The sequence below is a fragment of the Orbicella faveolata genome, unplaced genomic scaffold (genome assembly GCF_042242905.1).
Source record: "Orbicella faveolata isolate gen_17 unplaced genomic scaffold, um_ofav_v1 contig_12, whole genome shotgun sequence".
In the NCBI taxonomy this organism is placed as follows: domain Eukaryota; kingdom Metazoa; phylum Cnidaria; class Anthozoa; order Scleractinia; family Merulinidae; genus Orbicella; species Orbicella faveolata.
Window position 1 is genome coordinate 31,127,501 of NW_028301539.1, and position 11,428 is coordinate 31,138,928.

General features: G+C 39.4%; 2 protein-coding genes across 2 annotated transcripts in view; both read right to left on the reverse strand.

Annotated features, from left to right (window-relative positions):
• Positions 1 to 4,184, reverse strand: part of LOC149117536 (uncharacterized) — a 5,101-nt gene extending 917 nt beyond the window's left edge. Inside the window, exons 1-2 of the mRNA XM_089277878.1 lie at positions 4,102 to 4,184; positions 1 to 298 (exon numbers count right to left, since the gene is read on the reverse strand). The exon at positions 1 to 298 is cut by the window's left edge and continues 917 nt beyond it. Coding sequence (XP_089134004.1) covers positions 1 to 223 — 223 coding nt within the window. The 5' untranslated portion in view covers positions 224 to 298; positions 4,102 to 4,184. The remainder of the gene's footprint in view (positions 299 to 4,101) is intronic.
• A 2,930-nt stretch (positions 4,185 to 7,114) lies between these two features.
• LOC110040314 (uncharacterized) lies at positions 7,115 to 11,171 on the reverse strand. Its single transcript, XM_020745531.2, has 2 exons — positions 11,105 to 11,171; positions 7,115 to 8,173 (listed from the first exon to the last, which is right to left on the reverse strand). The coding sequence occupies exon 2, from the start codon at positions 8,095 to 8,097 to the stop codon at positions 7,201 to 7,203; it is 897 nt and encodes a 298-aa protein (XP_020601190.2). The 5' UTR covers positions 8,098 to 8,173; positions 11,105 to 11,171; the 3' UTR covers positions 7,115 to 7,200.
• Between the last annotated feature and the right edge of the window lie 257 nt (positions 11,172 to 11,428).

Genomic DNA, 11,428 nt, shown 5'->3' on the forward strand with positions numbered 1-11,428 from the left:
AATTTGACAACTGGCTAAACCACTTATCACAATGCTTGCAAGCATATGACTTAACTCCTTTGTGAGTTTCCTGATGTCGCTTCCAACTTGATGAGTTGTTAAAGCACTGTCCACAATGGTTGCACGTATATGATGTAACTTCTGTGTGACTTTGTTCGTGCTGCTTGCAATCTGACAGCCTGCTAAAGCACTCTTTGCAATACTTGCATGTATACGACACCATTCCTGTGTGCAGTTTGTTCACACTCTTTTTAAGCTGATAACTGGTTAAAGAACTGGCTACAGTGCTTGTATTTGTCTGCGAAAATAAAATATAATTTTACCTTAAAACCTACACATGTGGGTCTTAATATTAAAGGTTTGAGATGTAGCTGCATTGTAACACACTGAATACCCTAGTCATGTATAAAATACTAAAGGATCAAATTGTTAAAATACAGCAAATGTTTGGCAAACAACAGACTTGCAAATTCAGCAATTACCACTAAGTCTACTTGTTCTCACACGGTCTTACCCTGGTTCACTGACATTAAAAGGGAGGAAAATCAGTTTCAATAAATAGTTTTTACAATTTAAAAACAAGTTTTCAAAATAAATAACAACAAAATGAACCTAGTAAATAACCATGCTGGCCATGAGCCCACTGTATCACAGCGGTTTCGGCATCTGGCCTGTGTGGGTTTGACTCCACTCGGTAACTCAAGGATATACCAGTGCTTATTCATTTATAGATTTTAATACCTTTAACTGATTTCTTCCATATGAATGTGTTCAATTTATTTCTTTGTAGCAAAAGCATGTGTAGTTTTAGAAATAAATAATAAATTTAATAGCCCAAGGATGACGTCATCCATGAGCTTTAGAGGGCAGTCAGATGGCGCTTACTCACTCACTCTAATTAATTTATTCATTGAACCTGGATTACACAATTTTATCGTACTTCCCCTGCTAAGTATTACTTTTGTCCAAGAGTCTTCTCGAAGGTTTTTCGATGAGGTGGGTCGGTGGGGGGGGGGGGGGGACTAGAAAGGTGAACATTTTCACCTGATAAAATGGAGATCCTGGGAATGAGTGTCAAACACTGAATTTGGCCATTCTGGTTTCATGCATTTGCTTTGGTAAATATGTTGTTTTTTGCCCATCGGCTTTTGCTCACATGTAGATGAAAGCTGGCAGTGGTAATGTATCAGTCACAAAAGCACTGTGGACAAGGTCAAAGAACTGATACAAGACACCTGCGAAGAAGTGCAGTCAGAAACTGATATCATGTTTAGCAGACATGGAAATTAAGCTCGTGGCTTTTTTCTTGGTTAGAGAATTTTATGATTTTTCCACATGCTTTCTACTCTTGTGAAGTCCAAGGTAAGCTTAGGTCGTTGTTAAGTTTTCGCCTCATTGTTTCTCTATTGCTTTATTTTGTATTTTCACATTTTTTAATCTAAAATTTCTGGCTGTGTTAGTATTGAAGTTTGAAACCCTTGATTTAATTTGTATTTTAAATTACTTCATGTATGAAATTCGAATTGCCTTATCTTTTAATTTTGTTGTCGTTCACATTACATTTTTTTGCATTCCATGCAGTTCAACCAGAGTGAAAACTTCTTCACAGATGATATGCAAGTCAACCTACGTGTACGGTTGACTAAATATACTCTGAAATATTTTAGTGGCAGATGGGCAAATTGAGTCCCAAGAGACTGTGTAGATCTACTTTTTGTGAGAGAGATATACTGTCCAATCAGGTCAAACATAAGCCATGTCAAACACGCATGGTGGCTGGTGATGTAGATTTTGTTGTTGCTTCTAGAAATGAGAGATTTAAACAAACTGAAATCAAAACCTGAAATCATTACGAAAAAGAGAATGTTTGATACTTGTCAACATAGGTATGTTCTGAAGTCATTGTAAAAATCCGTTAGAAGAGACATCAGTCTACAATACTTTTGAATAATACTGCTTGCTAATGAGATTAGCACAAACAATTACCAAGATATATATTGTTTCCAAGAAAGAAAATTATTGTTTTTTACTTACATACACTACAATCTCTAGTACCCTTATTATTGTATTGCATATATTGCATCAAGCTGGGAGGCTTCTCTCTATAGTTGACTAAAGGTGCATTTCTTTTTTCACACTAGAGGTTTTATAAAACTTTACAGGGTAGGGATAATTGCTAATTTATCCAAGAAATGAGATCTAGTGGGGCCACAGTACGTTTGCAACAGGGGTTTCAACCTGGAAGCTACATGATGTGAAAGGAAAACCTTTCCTGTCAGAGCCTCCTTTTATAAAACTTTGTTACTTCAGCGCTAACCGGAACACTACTCAGGCTAACCGGAATGCTGTTCAGGCTTACCAAAGTGATGGGAGGGGGTAAGATTCAAAAGAAACTGTGGTGCTGCGTCAGTGGGAAGTATAACAAGATAATTTGGTTTTATCAACTCGGTTGATAAATGTGAATTGGCCACCGTAATCAAATCTCATTACCAGGGCTCGACACTAACACTTACCCGTTCACCGTTGGAGAGTAAAATAAGTTGAGTGGAAAGTAAAAAAACAAAATCAACCAAAAATACTTGCCCGATGAGGCAAGTGGTTTTCTACAGTTTGGAAAGTAGTTTTTGGTGTTAAAACAGCCAGGTAAAAAATAAATAGTAATAAATAAATAAATATACAAGAATAACTCCATTTCGGAATGCAAGACTATCCACAAAATCTGCACGCGTACTCCTGGCCTAGGAACACTGGGTAGAAGATGGATGATGCAATAGCAAGTAGGTCTGGGGATGAGAAATGTCATTGGCCATTTTGAGGAGTCTGTCATCGATCAACAATCATGAGCCTTTTCGTTTTGGTTTTTCACACACGCAAAGTACTAGTGCTGTTCCTGCAGACAGCCAAGAAGGAACAGAACAAAGAGTCAATGTCAAGGGAAAAATATGAACAGAAGAGAAAGATGACTGGACGTGGATTTCGAAAAGAGTGGCTTTCAGAGTTTATATGGTTGGATTACAATGAAAAGGAGGACAGATGCATTGCAAAGTGTGCAGAGACTTTCCTAATATAGCTGACAAGAATAGCTCCTTCTTCAGTGGAAGTAAAAGCTTTCATGTGAGTAATATTAAAGGGCACAATCAAAGCCGTCGCCATGCCAAGTGTGTGGAAGCTCAGAAAGCTAAAGAAGCTCCAACGTCAACTCCCATACGCCTTGGACTAAGAAATCTTAATGACAGGTTCTGCAACATTCTGATGTTAGTTGAGATTCTCTTGGTTTTACCCCTGTCAACATCTTGTTGTGAACGGGGCTTTTCTCTCATGGGAAAGATCAAATCAGATTAGAGGTCTTGTCTGTCTGTGGATATATTAGACTGCTTGATCTGGGTTACTGCAGAAGGTCCTCCTGTTTCTGACTTTGACCCACTCCCTGCACTGAAAACTTGGTGGAACAGTGGGCCAAGAGCAAGGCGTCCCAATTTTAATGAGTAATGAATAATTGAAGTGCTCAAGACAAAACATTTGGTAAATTAAACTTGATTACATTCATTGATTATGGGTAGTAAAAAATATGCTTCCTTGTCTTCTGGAAAGGAAATTTTTACTGTGGAAAGTAAATTTCCGAGTGTACTTTCCATACTGGCAAGTTGAGGGAAAAGTAAGTGTCAAGCCCTGTTTACGGTGGCCAATTCATATTCGGGGACTTTAGATTTGAGTACGAGATCGACCACGAGAACGATTTTTCAATTCTAGTTTTCAGGCTTCACATTGTCACAACACATACCCATTTTATCCCATGTGCTACCCTCTCTGCCTAAAACCAGCATGAAGAACTAGGGCTCTGGAAACGTCACTGGTTTGAAAATTGAAAATCGCACTCGTACTCAATCTCGTACTCTTAGTCCAATCTAAAGGTCCCTTTTATCAACCCAGTTGATAAAACCAAATTATCTAACCAAAGTGATGTTTACGGAGAACACTCTAGTGTGGTGCGATAAGGCCTATAACACTGTTTTTTTCTCCATTCTCTGAGATGAAAAGAGGTGACTCAGTGTCATTTAGATTAGCTTGACATGTAAAAGGCATTTTTATAGAATCTCTTACCTTTACAAACCAGCGACAGACCAGCGACAACGACTACGAATCACATGGAAGCCACCATTTACAGAGATGACACTAGAACTCAGTCTCAAAACTTGGGGGACAACACTCTGTGCGCCTGGCACTTTTTGTGTCTTATCAACATGACGTAATATGCAGTCAAAAGGCGGCCTTTTTTTCTTCGGCTATTGGGAAAAGTAAAATGTGAATCCCGCATATTTGTTTTCTCGTAAGTCAGAAGGCAACATTTCGTCACCAGGCGAACATTTTAACGTTTTCTGGTGTAACACGGGTGGTCTTGAAGGCCTCACATACAATGATAACTCATATAAGAGAGTACACCCCGCCCGCGCCCCCGGGCCCATTGCCTCAGCTTTAGTGCATTATTGCTCTGTTAATTCGAAGCCAGCCCATCTCCCATCTGCCATCTCCCATCTGCCATCTGCCATCTCCCATCGCCCATGCATTTTACATTTTCTTTTCGTAAGGTGGCAAATTAATGCCCCATTACCTTTGCCGTGTACTCACGCATGACCGCTAACGTGAAAAAGCATCTTCTGTTAATTGGTATTAAAATATTGTTGTAATTTAATTATGACAACTATTTACGTGTTATAAACTTTTCATATAAAGTGCATTGAAACTGATTCAAACATGGTCAAAAATAGTGCAAACGGATCTCCGTAAAGACGAAGACAAACTCGCAAAGACGATGGCTTGCAGAGAAAACTCATTGAAAGAAGGCTTAACCCTGTTTGTGGTTTTACATATTAAGCTTGAAAATTTACATGTGCTATGATCGTCGTCTATCGTGTTCCCCATCGCTTCTCGACTCGATTTTCTCGCACGTGGAAGACCAACATGAATTTAAGGGGGTGGTAGTAGGGCTCCAGGTGGTACTCCCATATAAAAAGGACGGGGGTACTCGTCGTACCTGTCAGGGGTTACAAAAGTGGTTTTGGTACAACTTAGGGCATTCAGCCTGAATAAGTTCACAGCGAGAGCTTTGGAGGTACCTTTTAGGGTATTGAGCGGAAAAAAAGTCAGTGTAGCAGTTTAAAATTGGTACCTCTTAGGGGTGAAAGAAATTTCAAGCCACGCCCACAAAACATTACCTTGTTACCTCGTAGGAGTTCTTTTTGAAATTTCTGACGGGCACCCACGTCCGTTTTATATGGGAGTCCCTTTCCCCGAGAGTAGGGCACGAGTTAGTTTCCAGTCGGTTAAATGTCAGAAAACGAATTTACAACTACTGTACATCCTTTACATAGGGGAAGCTCGACTGTTCAGCCTCTATTTACGCACGCGAAAGAAAAAGCAAGCGAAGAGAGCGCGAAGCACGCGGGGGTGAGGTAGGGGTTTTCAAACAAAGCGAGCAAGAAGAATATTTATCTCGGTACCCACCTCCTACCCGGCCAAGTTTTCCGTTTTGCACTGCCATCCAGTTCTCCTGCGACTCTATCCTCGCGTTCAACGATCGAATAGAATTACGAGAAAATAGAGGGCTCTGAACAGTTACTCGAACCGCTGTAATGCCTTTGTCAATTCCAAGACTGCCTATCCCCCCGGGCATTGGACGGGCATTTGACAGATTGTCGGTGTCCACCACGGGGAATTTCCTCGGAAAGGGCTCCCTAGGGTGGGACAATTTATTCAAAACCAAAGAATTTTAAATCAGCACTTTCTAAAAAACGCTAGCCTGCTTCATCCCTCGTCTTCCTAACCTAGACTATTCAAAGTCATTTGACTATTCATATTCTACTGGAATTCGATGTATTTGATAACCCAAATACATCCGCAACACCCTAGAAAAATGTCTCACTGTCGTATTGGTTCCTTAGAAGTTAGATATGTTTGATATCGATCAGTAAAGCGTCTTTTTCCAAGTTTGATCGAGAGAAGGAGAAAAGGCAAATCGCGACCGGCCCATGAGCTCCAATCTAGTCCGTAGGTATTTAGCCCCACGTCGCCAAAAACTTTGCTTTCTTTCTTTCCTGGTTACACCTCGTTCTGGCGCCGTTGGGCCCAAATACCACTAAGACCCTTCGTTGCTCCGGGTTGATTCTCACTTCGACAGGAGTAATGTGCCCATCTTTTATGCTTACTGATAACAAAGGATTCAAATAGAATATGACACAATTTAGTTATTAGAATAGAGGCATCCTATTTTCTGAGCGTGCACAGAGTAATCGTTTCGTATTCTCAGTCAATCAGATTTGTCAGACTTGACTCTGAGCGCGCGCAGAGTGACGGGAGGTCCGTGAATCGCAGACTTCCCGTGTTGGACTTTCCCAGAGGTCGCGATTCTTGGTCCTGACCGAAAGGAGCACGGCCTCTGAGGACGAGAATGAGGACGTTCGCGCTAATTGTTTCTGCACATCCTTACTGCGCACGCAAATTCACACTCCACATCATGCGTGAGCGCGCAATGATAAACAATGGTAGGAGGGCAGATGGCCATTGCTACAGCTTTGCCTGGATTTAACGATCTCGGACGTTCAGTGACCCCTATCTTTCTTTTGATGGATCATTTTCTCTGCCGCTTTTCTACGTTCAGCGAAAAAATGAAGAAAATCTATCGATTAGAAGTTTGAAGTTTTTGCAAAATACACCATCGAATTCCGTTCTTGTTAGCTCTTCCTTGATCTGTGTGGCGGTTTCAAATGCCTTTTGAAGGGTTGAGGTTTGTTAGACTTGCAGAATAGTTATTTTAACACAAACATGTGGTTCGGAAGGAAAACATATATTTTTACATGCTCGAGAGACTTGTCTCCAAGAAACACAACGGACTAATTTGAATCTGGGTACGGCAAGGATCAATATTGACCAAGAAATTGGCAACTAAATGCAGCATGCTCATACATTACCTAAATAGTGTGCCCATACATGTTCTTAAATAAATCATTCTTGTACGTCGAAGGTTGCACCTATGGATCTAAAATTGTTTCCCGTCTAGCCCTCCCACTCAGTCAATAAGTACATATTGTTCCAAGTGGATGTATTAAAAAGTTGCAAATTCTAGAATCGGTAACCGGTAACCTGTAACCAGGTTCCAGTTGATACTTTATTCCTGGCAATTTAAGTAAAATAATTTGAGAAAGCTTAATCAAATCCCTTCAAGGACTGAAAAACGCTTTTTACAATGCTTGCAAGGCTAAACTCTTCGTGAGTTCGTTCATGTTGTTTGCAATGCGAAGACTGACTAAAGCACTTTTTACAATGCTTGCACGTATACGGCCTAAATTCTGTGTGAGTTCGTTCATGTCGCTTGCAAGTTGATACGTAACTGAAGCACCTTTTGCAATGCTTACATGCATAAGGCTTCACTCTTTTATGAGTTCGTTCATGTCTCTTGCAATCTGATGAGCAGCTAAAGCACTTTTTACATTGCTCACATGTATATGGCTTCTCTCCTGTATGAGTTCGTTCATGTCTCTTGCAATTTGATAAGTCGTTAAAACACTTTTCACAATACTTGCATGCATACGGCTTCACTCCTGTGTGAGTTCGTTCATGTCGCTTACAGTGTGATAAGTCGCTAAAGCACTTATTGCAATGCTTGCATACATATGGCTTAACTTCTGTATGAGTTCGTTCATGTCTCTTGCAATTTGATAAGTCGCTAAAACACTTTTTACAATGCTTGCATGCATACGGCTTCACTCTTGTATGAGTTTGCTCATGTCGCTTCCAACTTGATGAGTAGTTAAAGCACTTTCTACAATGGTTGCGTGTAAATGGGTCCACTCCTGTGGGACTTTGTTCGTGTTTCTCGTAATCTGATGAGTGGCTAAAGCATTTTTTACAATGCTTGCAAGTACAGGGTTTCTCTCCTGTGTGAGTTCCTTCGTGTTGCTTGCATTTTGGTAAGTCGCTAAAGCACATATTACAATGCTTACATATATATGGCTTCACTCCTGTGTGAGGTCCTTCATGTTTGTTGAAGTTTGATACGTTGCTAAAGCACTTTTTGCAATACTTGCACGTATATGCCGCCATTCCTGTCTGAGTTAATGTTCACACTATTTGTAAGCTGATATGTGGTTAAAGACCTGGCCACAATGCTTGCATTTGTCTGCAAAAATAAACGAATTATATTTTACGTTAAAACCTAGATACAATTGGTTCTTAATATTAGAGGTTTAATTGAGATGTAGCGGCATCGTAACACACTTAAAACCCCAGTCATGTTGGGACAGTACTTGTAGAGGCTGTTCTTTATGTAACAACTAACACTTGATCTTAATGCATGACTCATTGATTGTTTTATATAATTATGTATATTTTAAAACACTTACATACGTACATTTATTTCATTTTTATTAATTATTAGATAAGTAATCGTGGTTAGGTGTCCCCAGTTAGTATACATTGTATGCTAGCGGCTTCGACATGCTAATAAAGTTCTTATCTTATCTTATCTTACGTATAAGATATTAAGGATCTAATTGTTAACCATGACATACATGCAAATGCTTGGCAAACAATAAACTTGCGAACCCAGCAAGTCTACTCGTTCTCACACATTCTTTTTACCTTAGTATAGTAAGGTTAAGAAAAGAGAGAATTTAATTACAACAAATAGTTTTAACAATTAAATGAAGAGAGTAAATAGCCAGGATGGCCATGAACCCACTGAATCTCAGCAGTTTGAGCATCTGGTCTGTGCAAAGAGGTCATAAGTTAAACTCCACTGGGAAACTCAGAAATATACTCGTCTGGTACTTATTTATTAAGAACAAAAATCAGCGATAATAACTTGGAATGACATTTTGATGACTTGTTCATCATTTTCTCGTTCATCATTTTCAAATTTTCAAGTTCTCATGTGCTGGGTAACTAGGATTGAATGCAGACTTGACTTTTTAACTTTCTTTGAAATGGGTACAGTTATATCATCTTGTACATGTAGTTAATATATAGATTTAGCCAAGCCTAAAAGCAGAGCTCCTGATTGCAATAATTAACCATAAGGAAAAAGAGGATTTGTGTTTTGTGGATCAGAAACTCAAAAAATTATCAATTGTGAGCATGTTATTGATCAGCGTGTGGTTTTGCTATTTTTCCAGTTAAATTTTAATTAACCATACCCAATAAGTGTACCCAAGATTGCAGAATTACTACACAATATATCAGGGACTTTCCAAGAGACAATTGTGCAAGGAATGTGTCGGAAGAAAAATCAACAGTGCATCAGGGGCTAATTTGCCAGAACATTTGGCTTTGCATGTACTCCCTCTTTCTCCCCCAAAGAAATAACCTGGCTTGAGCCCACAACCCAATCGTTTAACCAGCACCTGGTCAGTGGTCAACTTCAAAAAAACATGCAACCTCAATGAATTCTTAACCTGAGCCAGCGATATGGTCACATGATACTGGTCAGCGGGTACCTTGTTTTGACCGCTGTCAATTATAATCATAACACGGATGTTCAATTTTAAAGATGTACCTATGGTTATGGTGCTACTTTTATTTTTCGAGGTACATGTATGGGGCTTGGCGTTCGTACAGACAGTCATGTGACAACCAAATTTTTTGAGATCAATGGATTACCAAATTTTCTAAGGTATGGGGCTCCCCTCGTGCACCTATGGCACACAGAAACTCCGCTAATATATTTTAGCTTATCTTTAGCCTAAGTTTTTGAACCCAGGAACCAAATAACATTGACATTTTAAGTGTGGTGACAAAATAGTTTTGAAGAAACCTGCCAGTGCAACGTGGTATAGGAGTATTAACAACTCTGTGCAGCCTAGTGACTATAATAGTGAATTGAACACAGTGTGCATAACCTTGAACTACAAAGCCACTGGCAAAGATGAATTCTAACCCAGTGGCGAATATTATTCAGACACCAACAACAGAACAACTCAGAATTAACTCAGCAACAAAAATATTTTTTTGGCCTCGTGATGAAATAATTCAGAACACAATTGAATGAATGTATTATAACAAGACGACTAAAGGCTTTCATGCGGGATGCTTTTTGGTCAATGTACTAATGCCATCAACTTTGGATGGCTATCACTGTGTGGAAATAAATCCAAATGGAAATGCTAACAGTCAGTTTTGCAGTTGTATTTTCTTCAACAAAAAGATAACAGAATGTAGTTTGCATTTAAATTTTATACATGATAAGAGTATAAACATTGTCAACATTGTTACTGTTGTGTCAAAGTGACACAAAAATGCTTGACTGGGTTCGAATTTCAAATTTTCATGTTGCTTCAGATTATTCACAATTTTTCAAAACACCTTCCCAGACTTTGTTTATGTAACTTTTTTTCTACATGTTGCTGTAGAGGTTTAAGTCATGTTACTAGTAAAGTCAAAGTAAAGCGATTCCAGGGAGTTAAAGAAAAAGAAGAAAAGAACCTCGGCCGAAATTTTCAGTGCAAAACCGATTGCTTTCCAGCAAAATTTGCCCAGGAAATTCCCACAAAATTGGTCGTTTTTTACTGATCATTTTCCCACGAGATTTGCCCTGAAAATTCCCACAAAATTTCCACGAAATTTGCCTTTTTTCTGCGACCTATCATAAGCCCTGTCAAAATTGACTGTTCCAGCTCATGCTACTAGAAAATGTTAGGTGAGATCACACAAAAACATCAATTCTTTGTTTCAAAATCATGATGTGGTTGGTTGAAAACTGTCAGGGGCCCACAGCTGAAGTTGTTCCACCAGTGCAAAATGTCCACAACGTCTGATAAGGTTTAGGTGAATATATGATCAAAGTAAAATGATTATAGCTGATTAATTCACCATAAAGTCACTTTGCTTTGTTGAACGTTCAGTAACAACAACAAAGTCAATTTCGTCTCCAAATTCCCCAAAATATCCAAATAAGCCACCCACCAATAGTTCAGAACACATATTACTGTCTTTGACAAAATACAAAAAACATTGGTTCACACTATTTTCTTCCATTCTGTGAGATGAAAAGAGGTGACCCAGTATTATTTACATTGGCTTGACATGTAAAAAGCATTTTTGTAGACTCTCTTACCTTTATAAACCAGCGATAGACCAGCGACAACGAGTCGACTACGAATCACATCGAAGACGCCATTACTCAACCTCGTTCCCAGGGTCTCTCATCTTACCGCCCCCTGGAGCGAGCGAAGAGAGATGAGAGACCCTGGGAACGAGGTTGGCCATTACTGAGACTACACTAGAACTCAGTGTTTTCCTGGATGGAACTAGCTGCGGTAGGGTGGAGAACACTCCGAAATGCAGTGACACTTAAGGAGTGACAAACTCCATGTCCTATCCCCGGGTCCTACCACATTTTAACAGTTACTTTTCTCGACGAACTCATCTCAGTTACTGT

Bases quoted from the DNA above. Each gene is read 5' to 3' on its own strand.
- LOC110040314 (XM_020745531.2), bottom strand. From the start codon at position 8,097: ATGGCGGCATATACGTGCAAGTATTGCAAAAAGTGCTTTAGCAACGTA.